The 13330-nt window shown below is 41.8% G+C and overlaps 1 protein-coding gene across 1 annotated transcript in view; it reads left to right on the top strand.

The window, feature by feature from the left end:
- plekhh2 (pleckstrin homology domain containing, family H (with MyTH4 domain) member 2) overlaps positions 1 to 13330 on the top strand; it is a 31965-nt gene that overhangs the window by 8924 nt on the left and 9711 nt on the right. Inside the window, exons 3-21 of the mRNA XM_044373324.1 lie at positions 2659 to 2721; positions 2835 to 2984; positions 3626 to 3709; positions 3834 to 3915; positions 4001 to 4186; positions 5425 to 6338; positions 6802 to 6877; positions 6988 to 7082; positions 7270 to 7429; positions 7888 to 8024; positions 8183 to 8296; positions 8647 to 8733; positions 8860 to 9018; positions 9204 to 9284; positions 9468 to 9647; positions 9974 to 10082; positions 11021 to 11133; positions 11468 to 11647; positions 12908 to 13005. Of these exons, the coding sequence (XP_044229259.1) occupies positions 2659 to 2721; positions 2835 to 2984; positions 3626 to 3709; positions 3834 to 3915; positions 4001 to 4186; positions 5425 to 6338; positions 6802 to 6877; positions 6988 to 7082; positions 7270 to 7429; positions 7888 to 8024; positions 8183 to 8296; positions 8647 to 8733; positions 8860 to 9018; positions 9204 to 9284; positions 9468 to 9647; positions 9974 to 10082; positions 11021 to 11133; positions 11468 to 11647; positions 12908 to 13005 (3068 nt within the window). The remainder of the gene's footprint in view (positions 1 to 2658; positions 2722 to 2834; positions 2985 to 3625; positions 3710 to 3833; positions 3916 to 4000; positions 4187 to 5424; positions 6339 to 6801; positions 6878 to 6987; positions 7083 to 7269; positions 7430 to 7887; positions 8025 to 8182; positions 8297 to 8646; positions 8734 to 8859; positions 9019 to 9203; positions 9285 to 9467; positions 9648 to 9973; positions 10083 to 11020; positions 11134 to 11467; positions 11648 to 12907; positions 13006 to 13330) is intronic.

Raw genomic sequence — 13330 nt, forward strand, 5'->3', positions numbered from 1 at the left:
GGTTTGGAATCATTCATTTGGATAATTTACAGAAAGGTGATAAGAACATGATGCTGAAAGTTTGTGTATGCGCGGAGTTTGACACTGTGCTCACCTGAAATCTGAGTTAAACGCGTGTAAGTACGAGCAGGATTTTGTGACATCACTACTTGTCCGGGAGCCAATCGTGTTCAACTTACACACATGAGAGGTTGAAACTTTAAACCTACATATGCTGAGAATTGATGTCTCAGTTAAGATGGAGACATCTTGCCTCTAGTGGTTGAACTTTTGAAACATTTGCACATTTACAGACTCTAGATTTTCAAGGATATGTGCTTTTAAAATTTTTTAACTAGGGAATTGAACTTTTTTTAGTGGAAAAACCACATCTTACACAAATCATCATTCAAAGCAGAATAATTTAATGTCCTGAACGTAGTCAATCTGTCATGAATGCGACATTTATATTTTAACCCTACGATGAATCACTTCCTGTAATAGCGCTAGCTGTGTGTGTCGACCCAGTTGCCCTTCAGGGACTTTGAAAGTTTCCTCTAATCTAATTTGTACGTGTATATGTGCACATGTAGCAAAATATTCCAACCGTGGTGGTTGTAAAATTGCTACGCAGAGAATTTCCATCGACATTCCTACATTTTTTCCTCCACGAAGCCAGTGAGGTTTGAGAGCGTTTTCTCTGAAGACACTGGTTTCACTGCTGCTTCCGCCACTTTGAGCTGAGGAATTTCAGAGGAATGTTGCTCATAAAGTCAAGTCTCTCCTCATTTCCCGCAGGGTTTTTCATCCCTGTGTATGCGCATGTGTAGTGTGCGTGTCAGTGTGTACACTGGCATACGTGCTGGTATCTGTCTGTGTACGTACGTGCGTGTGTGTGTGTGTGTGTACATGTGTGCTGTAACTTATGTGTGAAAGCTGCGTGACCTTTTGGGGTGTTACTGCAGGTTTAACACACTCCTACCAGGTTCTGCATGTGCTGCTCTGATCTTAGCATTGTACACAAAGAGCTGGTTGTACCTTTATAGATGTGACACCTCATCATCATTATGCAACCGGTTAAAGGTGCTATACGCAGCCCTTCTGCAGCAATAAAACTGCCTCATCAATCCTGAGACATTAAGTGTAGGTGTTGTAAACAAATGAATCCGTTGCCAAGAAGACTTGGCAGCCTGTTCTTGGAAATGGATTCTACATCCTGTTTTCTATTTAGGGAATTCTGCTGGATTGTTTTGCAGCAACCAGGAGATCCTCTGACATTTAAAATACATATTTGCTGTTTGGAGCTTTCAGTTAAAACCATCTCCAGGAGCAGGCAGTTGGTCAGGATCAACAGCTAATATTAAATACCAGGTGATTGCTCAGTTGCATCAATTAGGCTGATGATGTCACAGGTCCTGACACCTGGAGACAAGACATGAAATCTATTGATAATATACAAAAACACTGAAATAAATGGTCAAACTAAATATTGGGGATTCCAACATGAAGACACATTTGTCATCAGTAGATATAAACCTTCCTTGAACAGAGGTCTAAAAGCTTCCAAGGAACTCAATGTGTTAGCATGACACATAGAGCTGTGGGTGTTCAATTGTTCCTGTGTTCAATCTTACGTGTGTGACATCATCAGCCTAACTGATGCAACCGGACAATTAGCTGGCACACCTGGTATTTATTAGCAGTAGTTCCTGACATTTTAACAGCTCCTAAAGATGGTTTTAAAGTGAAACTGTTATCATAAAACAGCAAATATGCCTCTGTCCTTTTCTTGAAGTTACTCTACTCTTATTTGTTTTGATGGAGCTACTGTAAAGGTGACAGTTGTTTTCTGTCATTAAATATATATTGAATTATACAGTATCAGCCAAACGTTTGGATACACTTCCTCATTCAAGAGAATGGGAAGGTGTGTCCAAAAAGTATGTTATTAGTGACAAAGTGACAGGGACACAAAGGAGAACAATATGGTCTTCAATTTGACAAACATGCAGGCGTGTATTAGTCTATTCTATAATGATAATTGATAATGGGGAATGAATGTTCTGTTTCTGTAATAACAGGATGCCACATTTAAATTTAACACAAACAATACTTGAACATACTGTAAGTACAGATGCAAACTACAATCAACATTCAGTGAATTGAAGCAAAGAGATCGCTTCTTTATAGAGTTTTTGTTTAATTACTAAAATGTAAATGTATTTGCACAGTGCACCTTTAAATCGTCAATATTCTAATCCTTACTGTAAATGTTATTTTGAATCAGAAAAGGTGAAGAAAGTCCAAGACCAGCCGAAAAGCATCTGCTCATTCCCAGCGTAGCAGCGTTATCTCAAGTGGTGTTCTCATTACTTCTCTAGCATGCAGCACTTTCTTTGTCTTTATTTGGTGTTGTTGTGTTTGGCTTCAGTCTGAAGTGGAGTTGATATTTCACCTCCATGTGTACACAAATATTCTGGTCTGAAGGGGGACAAAGAATGTTACTTTGTGGGTTGTGTAGCCTATATATACTGTATAGGATGCAATATGTCTTAGTAAGTAACAAGAGTTGTAAAATATTAGGAGGGAGAAATAAAAAATGTTCAAAAGAAAAGAGGTCAAATAAAAAAAAAAAGGTGAGATTAAAGGAAATTAAATATTGTTTCTTTCCTTTCACAGATTCAACAATTGGAGACGCAGGTGATAGATGCAGAAAAACGGGCCTTCACTGCTCACCAGCAGGTAAAGCTGCAAACAGAAGTGTGTTCATCTGTTCTCTGTGTGTGTGTGTGTGTGTGTGTGTGTGTGTGTGTGTGTGTGTGCCCATGTGCTCTTATGTGTTTGTGTGATTTCAGGTGCAATGGATGGAAGAGAAGCTGAAGGCTCCAGACGGTCAATCCGGAGACTCAGAGGTGCGTTTGTTTCAACGATGCCAAGAGCTGCAGGCCTTGGTGCAGGAGAAAGAGGACTTCATCGCCCAACTGGAGCAGCAGCTGGAGGAGCAGGTAGAAAACACACACACACACAAAGAATTTCATCAATGCAACAGATGTAGTGCCAGTAGATGTGTTTTTTCAGATGTAAAAGAAACAAAGAATGTAGCATGCCATGCGCCAATCTTCACAGACACATATACACACAAACAAACTTCCTTTCAAAGTTTCAGAGCTGTACTCACGTCAGACAGCTGCACACCTGGCTGAAAGTCTACTGTTGTGCCCTGGGAATGTGCTGTCCCAACAAAAACCTCTATATATCCCCATGGATTTAATAAAAGCATGATCTTGGAGAGACAAACTAACCTCCTGGTTCATTATGTACTTATGAAAGATTTATTATAATCCTTGAACAAAAACATTAAAGATGCAAGAAGAGCAAACTACTTTTCTGAGCTTTTCGTCTCTACAAATACGGATAATCCAAGTTGTTTATTTAAAACTACTGACCACTTTGTGAACTCATCCTCGTCTAGTGTCATAACCCTTTTCTGCTGTGACATTCCATGTCATTATTGAAATCCACTGAGCCACTTCAAGCCAAGCTTCCTTAATTTTATCTGCAATAGCTCTCTATTCTTTGGTTGAGTCCCAAATATTTTAAGGCTGCTTTAAGGCTTGCATGACCCCAGTGTGTCTTCTTTCACTAGAAACAAATACGACATCAGGATGCCAAGACAGTGGAGGAGAAAGCGGCTAAGATCAAGGAATGGGTGATGCTGAAGTTGTCAGAGGTAAATAGTCATACACATGGAAGAAAGAAAAATGTAAGCTGGATGGTGATGTTTAAGGTCATCAGTTTGTCATAATTTCCTCTACCAAGTGGTTGTTTTATGTTAATACATGTTTGTTCCTCAGTTTGAGGTGGAGAACGCTGCACTAAGAGAAACCAATAAGCAACAGGAAGCTCAGATTTTGGAGCTACAGAAACAAGTGCAGGGTAAGGACCTGAGGCATCTGTTTATACATGTCTATCAGTAGAAACTAGCTAGATAAAATGTCCATGAGGATGCTTTGTTTTCCAGAATTTGAGCAGAGGTGTGGTGGTGGACGAGGAGTCCTTTGCAGACCAGGTGAGGCCCAGCGTCTGAGCAGCCTGACGTTTGGCTGTTTCCAGGTGAGAGGGAAGAGCCCTCAGGTCCTCACTGGTCCAGCACCCTCCCAGAGGACCCTCAGCACCCAGGAAGAGACTGAGGGCAAAGACAAAACTGGTAAGACCACATATGCAGCAGCTATGGATATGGAAACAGCTTCTGTGATTCAGCATACGTCTGGTTGAAATGGGACACTGGCGCAGAGCTGGATGCATGAGGGCATGTTTTAATAGTGAAAAATGGAAAGTGACTCAGAGGAACTTTTTAGCCATTAGGTCATATCCATGGTGTCTTAGGGAAAGGTTTTCACTACCATACTTTGTAGCCACATAAGTTGTAGATTTCATATGACTGGAGAGGCCACAGATTGGACTGTAAGTCAACCGCAGTCAAAAGGTGAAAAGAACATGTAATAGTACAGTTTTTTTAATTTGGAAAATCATATTATTGGCTAGTAACTACAGTATCATTTATTTCATTCATTACTGCACATGCTGCATCATTTCTGAGCAACTGCAGAGACAATAATGCTAACAAGTAACACACTCAGCCTTCCTTCTCAGTTGGAAAGATCAAAGGTCATAGTCAGCTAAAGAACAGCAGACCTGGTAGGGATTCAGAAAGAGGAATGTTTGGCAGTTCATTGAGTTAAATATGCTTGCCCTTTGCTAACCATTTGCTAATCATTACAGACATCATTATTACAACATCTGTAAGAGTCTACAGTCATGCTAGCAGCTGAGGGAGCCTTTGGTTAGACACAGCGCTGCTTTGAGCTGAATGCTAACATCAGCATGCTAACATGCTCACAATGACAAATATGCTATGCTGATGTTTAGCAGGTATGGTTACAGTGCTCACCATCTTAGTTTAGTGTGTTAGCATGCTAACGTGATGGGAATGACATTAGTTTTGTAGGTAATTTTGTCATAAACCAAAGTATTGGATAAATTAAAACTGTGACTAATTGATGGTGCTGGATGAAAAGTCACGGCCAACCAACATTGCCATCCCTAGAGCTATATTGCTGGCTAAGAACCAAAATCACTGCTTCTATCAAATATACTATGGGGGCAAAGACACGCTAAAGGATCCAAATCTTTAATTTAGTCCTTTATATCTGAACAAAATAGAAATAAATTGATAAGAAAGATTTTTCCTGTATTTCAGCTGGTTGAATTTGACCATAACTCTTCTTTGAGAAAGTTAGGGATCTGCACAACATCACTGAAAAATGAACTTAAAAAGCACAGTTTTACATTGTAACACATCCATTATGAAATTATACAGTTATTATCAAGTGGATTTCATGAATAACCAAAATGAAAGATCCATTTTTGTGTTTGCTTTGACAGAGAAGAGTAGCAAGCAGTCAGCCTCCCCAGGGGTGGACGGTGATGTCCAGAAACCGGACCAGACTGGACTTGTGGTAACTCCTCTGGAAGATGACAGTGCATCTGAAAGCCCTGGGGAGAATGCCTGTGGCTCTGAGTCTCGCGGCGTCTCCTCGGTGCTTTCCAGCGCTGCATCAGAGGGGGAAGGAGGAGGAGGGAGTGAGGGCAGAGAAGGAGGTGGAGGGTGTAGTCTGGAGTTCAGCCGCCCCGGCAGTGAGACCTACCTGACTGCCTCGGACGACAGCAGCTCTCTGTTTGATGATGACATGCAGCGAGCGGGGTCGTCAGATGGGGCACTGGGAGGGTGTAAGGAGGGGGAGGAGGAGGCACACAGGGCCAAGCTGGAGGACTGCACCTCCGAGGAGCTCAACAAACGATTCCAGTCACAGAGACTCGACTCCTCATCCTCCTCCAGCGAACCTAACACTCCCAGCCCCATCCTCACGCCAGCTCTTACCCCTAAACGACCCAACCCACCCCAGGACCTAAGGGACAACCCCGCCTCACCCAAACAGCCCCGGCTGCGGACCCCAGCAGGGTTCGGGTTGATGAACGTGTCTCTTGCCAAGAAACACCTGAGCCAGCCACCAATCAGCACTGAGGCAGCACATGGACAAACGCGCAACGCCCTCAGCATGCTGCGCCCCCTCCGGCCACAAGAAACTGACCTCGACCAGGAGCAGGAGGTCAACATGGAGACGGGCAAGGATACGTCTCCCCAAATCCTCCCCAACTCAAAAACTACACCCCCCTTGCTGTCTTTACAGGTCTCACCTGTCCCCTCTGAACCTGGTACAGACATGAGCCCGGACTGTGACAACTCAGCACCCGGCAGCAAACCTCCTACTCCCCCTTTACACAGGCTCCCCTCCTGGGTAAGAAGGTCCACTGTTTAATCTGAACTGTGGTCAGTTATGGGTCGATGAAAAATGTTAATCTGTGGACTGATGCTGGGAAAAATGTACATTTTGTTTCTTGCAGAATGTTAAGTTTCACAAGGTTCAAGAGTGTCTGAAGATTTTGAAGATGTTTTGGTTTTACTACAGAGAAACTAAAGTACATTTTATCTAAGATCCAGGCACAGGATAAAACTAAAAAACATACAAATTAAATTCCTAACATGTCCATCCCTACAAATGAAAGGCTTTTTATATACCTGTCTGTCATCTTAAAATACTGTAATACAAGACAGTGTCATCTACATGCAGTGCGTCCTTACATATAATGTTACAACACTATAAAACGTAAGCTATCGTCGGATATTTGCTTGCAAAAAGTTATTTTTTTAGTGTCATAATGTGTGTTTTTAAAATATTGACTGATATGTTTCCTCCACAGGAGAGTCGTATCTATGCTGTGGCTAAATCAGGAATCAGACTGTCTGAGACTTCCTGCACAGACCCTGCTAGCAAAGGTGAGACAGAAAAAATGGAGGCAACTCATCAACAGCCTTAGGCTCAAGTCTCAGCTTCAGAGACGTTCAACTGAATAACTGACTAACTGAAACTTTAATCTGTGTTGTAGACCCCTCCCTGCAGTCCTCCTACCCTGCCTTTGTCATGTACACATCTCTCATCTATAAAAACATGACTACACCAGTTTACACTACTCTGAAGGGGGTAAGTACAACTGTACACAGCAGGACTTCCTGTACATGCCGATGACGTGTGGTTGATTGCACAAGAAAGCCTCGTCAGTGTTGTGTTTGTATGCCGTCAGATTTATTTACCGCAGCAATGTGTATCAATGACTTTATAAGTGTGTATCATTAGTGGGTTGACCCCCCACCCTGCTTCCGTTTTACAGAAAGCCACTCTACTGAGCAGCAGTCCGTTCTCAGATGAGTCATCCAGCTCCGAGGAATCATCCAGTTCTGGAGAAGAGGACGGCTCCTTCTGCAGCTCCCACACCTCTTCCAGTTCCCGCAAGGACAGCAGCCCAGGCAGCCCACGTTCTCTCAAGAGAGGTACACAACACATGGACTGGAAGGTTATTAGAATTTCCACCGCAGCTGAAGGGAAGACTGTCCTTGTGCACTGCAGCTGCTGGAATGGTCAACATGAAAAAAAATCACAACAGGTTTCCATTAGAAATTCATGATGTGTCTGACAGCTAAAGGTGAATTCACAGCAGGCTTAATTTACAATATTTTATAGTATTGTCTTCTAGTGTAATTCTAATATGATTTTATTTATCTGTTTCATATACCTGAGTTTGGACAGTGATACCTGTGTGCTAAATTTTATAATTTCATAAAGAAACAGCAAAAGCTTGTGACTGAATGTGTGTGAAGGGCATTTGGTATTATTTTTACACATCTAAATGTTGTATTTTTAAAAAAGTAGATATTTACTTTTATGATGTAAAAGATGTGAATGCCTATATATTATATTGTCAACTACTTTACCTGTGCTTCTCCTCTAGCTGTGTCCATGTCTTCAATGACGTCAGAGAGTGACTATGCCATCCCTCCTGATGCCTACTCCACTGACACAGAGTGCTCTGAACCAGAGCAGAAACTCCCCAAAACCTGCTCTTCAGCCAGTGACAATGGCAAGAGTGTAAGTCAGTCAGTCTGTATTTAAAGAATACATCCAGGGTTTGATACATTGGACTGATGATGACATAGACGTGTACCTCACTAATTTAGTGAGGTACACATCTGTGTCCTGCACTGTGCATTGTAATACAGAAAACTGAACAGGGTTGTATGTTGTAGGAACCGATGGAGAAGTCAGGCTACCTGCTGAAAATGGTGAAGACCTGGAAGAAAACCTGGAAGAGACGCTGGTTTGTCCTCAAAGACGGAGAGCTGCTCTACTATAAATCACCTGTGAGATTAACTGTATATTATTTTATCACATTTTTTAATTTAGATGCTTTTTCACTAGCAAGAAACACACCACAACAATATGTCATTTAAAGGTTTTAATGGAAATTTAGGAGGTATTGGATGTTGAGAACAGATGAATGGATGTAAAGGGGAAGGGTGAAGGTGGAAGGAGGATGTCGTCTGTAAGGCTGGTCTAGGAAGATGTACTATAGAAGGGTTGGAGGGAGACCCAGTGTGGGGGTTCTGTCTCAGGCGTGTTTCCACCGGAGATGATTACAGGCCTAGGTCAGTCGATGTAGCTCTGTACGTCTGCAGCGAGCCACCGTAAAACCGTCTTCATTCTTCCACAGAGTGATGTGATCAGGAAACCTCAGGGTCAGATCGAGGTCAACGCCACCAGCAGCATCGCTCGTGGAGAGGGAAAACAAGTTCTCCAGGTATTCAATAATGCTTAGAGGTGAAGAGTATTTTAAAAAGTAGATGTCAAAATTAAAAATATCTACCGTGATTCTGCTTCCCTTTCCCACCTTCACCTCCACCTGTGTTTTTGTCACTGCATGTAGATCGTGACGGGGAAGCGTGTTTACTACCTGAAGGCTGACTCTCCTAACCTGCTGGAGGAGTGGCTCAGGGTGCTGCAGAGCGTACTGAGGGTGAAAGCTGCCAGTCCTCTCTTCACTCAGCCAGATATCAGGCCCGGCATGAAGGGACTGCTCATCAAGGTCCAACAGCTGCACTGACTGAATACAAATCTTCACAACATAGAACTTTACCAAAATGAAAACAATGAAGCAATAACATTTTTCATTTTATATATCTACCCACTTAGATTTATTTATATTTATTTGCTGCTAGATTGTCACTGAAGCCACAGCAATTACTGAAATTTATATTCTATTCACGGCAGGTGAAACACGGCTACTCGAAGCGGGTTTGGTGCGCTCTGATTGGCAAAACGCTGTACTACTTTCGCAGCCAAGAGGACAAGGTAGGATTTAACATGAAAAGATCTCAGTCTTAAGATTTACATGATGTAGAGACAGAACTGTAATGCTCTTATCAGGTGAAACTTATTGATTTTCTTACCTGAAGTGATGTACTCTTCAAACCCAAGGCTTAAACACTCATGCAAAGCTAAACAATGAGTGTCTGTCTGTGCCTGTGTTCCCAGTTCCCACTGGGTCAGATTAAGCTGTGGGAGGCCCGGGTGGAAGAGGTGGACAGGTCACGGGATTCTGATGAGGACCTGAAGGCGTGTGGGCGGGGGTTACAGGTGGCACCCTTCACCATCGCCATCCAGCCGCAGGAGCAAGGGCCAACTTACCTGCTCATCGAGTCCCAGCACGAGAAGGTCTCACTCTGAATGTTCCTTTTTTTGTTGTTATTGTTGCAGTTTTTCCCGGTCGTCAGGACAGTGATATCTTATTGTATTTTATATTGATGAGGTTTGTTTGTTCTCAGCCACTGTGGTCATCACAAGTAACTTTCATGCTCTTCTTGTATTTATTATAAACAAAACTGGAAATGTTTTCATAAATCAGATAGAGAGGTATCCAGATTGTGTTTCTGTGTACTAGTTGATCTGAACTAGCAAAAAAGAATGTTTATTTCTGTGAAAATGTGACTAATTATTAGTTCAAAGCAAGAATTGGTTGTAAAGTGTTTGTGTCTCTGCAGGACTCGTGGCTGTACCATCTGTCTGTGGCAGCAGGAACCACGGTGGGTAAAGTCGGCACTGAGTTTGAACAACTGGTGGGGAAACTCTTTCAACTGGACGGAGATCCAAGTGAGTATTTTACACAAATATTTTCTTTCTTGTTGCGTCTCTGTGCTTTATTAATAGCTGCTTCTTTTTTTTTAACTTCAAAATTGAGTTTCACACTAATCATTTTATTGTGATGTGTAAGGCTGGTCATACACCACCAAACTAGATATGATAAAAATCATAACTGTAACAGTAACACAAACATATACTGAACATGAGCCTGTTTGGAGCCTATTCATAAGCACATATAATGTTTAATAAAATAAATGCTATTCATTATGGGAATGTTCCTCACGATAATCTGTGTGAACAATTAAACAAGAAATCTGCACAATTAAAGCCTGTTTTAAATATGTTCCAAAGGAGTCAATGAGAATAGTAGTTCATTTATCTGGACCCCTGTATGTGATGGAAAATGTACCTTTGGCTGTGATGTTTGGGAAGATGAAGATTAGATGATTGTCTGATTGAGTCAAATCTGGAATAATCCCCCAATATTTGCCTCTTATAATTGCAGCCCTAAATGAAATGATCTGTAAATAAGAGATTGTTATGATTGCTGATGGATCATTCACACCCTGATGAACCAAAGCTGAGTGTGTTGATGAGTAAACTGGATCATGTTTTCTTGGCCTTCATCCACCTACAAATGACGTCAAAGACATCACAGCTTTGAATGCAAATCAGTGAACTCATTTGTTTTCCCTTTTTTTTTAATTTAACATGCAAAACAAGATGTTGTAAAAAGGTACTGATGTTTTCCAACTTGCTTTTGCATGTGGATCTTATACTGAATCTATTTATTGATGTTTTATATTTTCTTAAAGTCTCTCATTTGTCTGGTCTCTTATTTCTGTTTCTCATGCTTCTTGTAGCATATACTGCACATTGTTTAATTCATTTATATGACGCATGCTTGTTGTTGCCTTTAGCTAGAAGTCTGCCGTTCTGTATTTCAGACTCTCAGATCTGGAGACATCCCATGTTGTGTTTCAGTAAGGAGGCTCTGTCGTCTCCTCTCACTACGCTGCCCTCACAGGCCCTGCAAACAGAGGCTGTTAAACTCTTCAAGGTACACAGATATACATGCTCTTATATAGCACTGATATGCAGTTTTATCCAGAAACTACGATGTGGACAAGTAGTCCTATGATCATTCAGAAAATGTAGTAATTTACAAAGTGTGCCTTTATAGAATGAATGCTTTGATCAGACTTCACAACACCTTGCTGCATATATTTGAATGTTGTGAAAGCTCAAATGTATCTTATTTGAACCTGTCTAATCTTTATTAATAAGACGACACAGTTGACAGTCACAGGTTGACATCTCCCGTAGCTTTTAATCTTTAATAATGTTTGAATCATTGATCATCACAGCTTATTTCTCATCCTGTATCTTCTCAGACTTGTCAGCTTTTCATCAATGTGGCCATCGATGCTCCGGCCATCGACTACCACGTCTCACTGGCCCAGAGTGCCCTACAGGTGTGTCTGGCCCACCCCGAGCTTCAGAATGAGCTCTTCTGCCAGCTCATCAAGCAGACCCGAAAGAGGCAGCCGCATGGCCACCCCGGACCCCTGCAGGTGCATACTCTCACCACACGGTGGCAGCAGTAGCATGTGTTGTTTGTTGGAAACATTTGACATTGGAACGTGGATGTATTATAAGAGCTGGTGGGGCTCTGCCGCTCAGCCTTGCAGCCAATTTTTCCCTTTGGCAACTCGCAGTATTTCAACGAAAAATCCCCCTGCGGCCCAACAGGTATTTTCCCCATAGAACACCATTGTAAAAGAGACATCAGTAAAACTGTAGACAGGACACCTTGAACTGCAAACAAGGTCAGTTATGACTCTTTCTATTATGAATTTTTGATCCATGGAGGCCATATATTTTTGAAACTGTTCTCGAGCCGAGAAAAGCGATTTAAAAGTCTGTGATATCACCACAATGTAAAGTCTATGGGCTGAGTGGGAACCTGTAGGCGGGGCCAGTGGAGGAAACACTACTGCTCATATTCAGTGGGCCGCACAACACAGAAGTAAACCTGGAAGCTAGAAACTTTTTTTTGGCGTATGCGCCAGGCGAACAATTCTTATTGGACTGAATTGGCGCCATTTTTGGTGCAGTATCCAACTCTTATAACACATCCATGCATGGGAAGTACAGAGTGTCTGACTCATCAGGAAAAAGCATTGCAGTCCAGTATGTGGTTAGTTGTAGCTCAAAGTTTCAAACTGCTCTTTGTAGTTGCTTCCCTTCTGTTGGCATGGTTACCAAAAAAAGCTTTTACATACAGAGACTAAGTCCTTAAATGTTCATCTCAGAAAAGGGATTCAAATTTTCACCTGCTTCAAAGCACCCAGTGTCTTTGTGCTCTGTCACCCTGTAGTCATGTGATCTTCCATATCCAATAACCAGACAACCTGTAACACCTGCAGACACATTACCAGCAGAGGGCGCAAATTAAAGTTGACACTGCTAGACAGTGTCAAAAGATATGTAAGATTTCCAAAGCATGGTCATGTCTCAACCGACCGGAGGATTTAAAGACAACAGACTGAGTCACAGCACAATCCTGTTGGTTCTAGACCATAAATAACTCTGTGATCCTGTACATGAATGGACTAGCTGATTAACAGGAGCAAAACTGGTTATAGTAGTGACACACGTTTCATAGTGAAACAGTGTGTGACGAGGAGGATCCAGCCAAATGAAGCTGTTGTTTATGTCTCACATGCTGCACTATAATACTTCTGATCCTGCCTTTATAGATTCTCTGTCTCATATGGGTTTCAGTTTGTTCAGTCTGTTAAGTATCAATGTCTCTGTGTGTCATTCTTCAGGGCTGGCAGTTTCTAGCCTTGTGTGTGGGACTGTTTCTGCCACAGCATCCTTTCCTCTGGCTGCTGCAGGTTCACCTCAAAAGACACGGAGACTCCAGGTGAGAAAAGAGGGGGCTCAGTTCCTTCACCAGGCACTCACATAAAAAAACCACTGCACAAATTTTAACCAGGCAACTTGACTACAAGACAAACTGTGGCAGACAATTTAGAAACATTGAAAAAATAGTAAAATTATCAAGTCTGGAAATCTTGTGTTTATGTCTCCTAAAGTTATTTTTCTTGAAACAAGTGAACATATCTGCCAAAACAATTACAAAAAAAAGCCCAAATAATTGTTTTTCCATAATTATTATGGATCTGGCATGATTTAATAAACAGAAATGTAGTGTTGTTTTTTTCCAGAGGTGAATATAAAGCCCCATT

The sequence above is a fragment of the Thunnus albacares genome, chromosome 14, assembly GCF_914725855.1.
Source record: "Thunnus albacares chromosome 14, fThuAlb1.1, whole genome shotgun sequence".
Taxonomy (NCBI): domain Eukaryota; kingdom Metazoa; phylum Chordata; class Actinopteri; order Scombriformes; family Scombridae; genus Thunnus; species Thunnus albacares.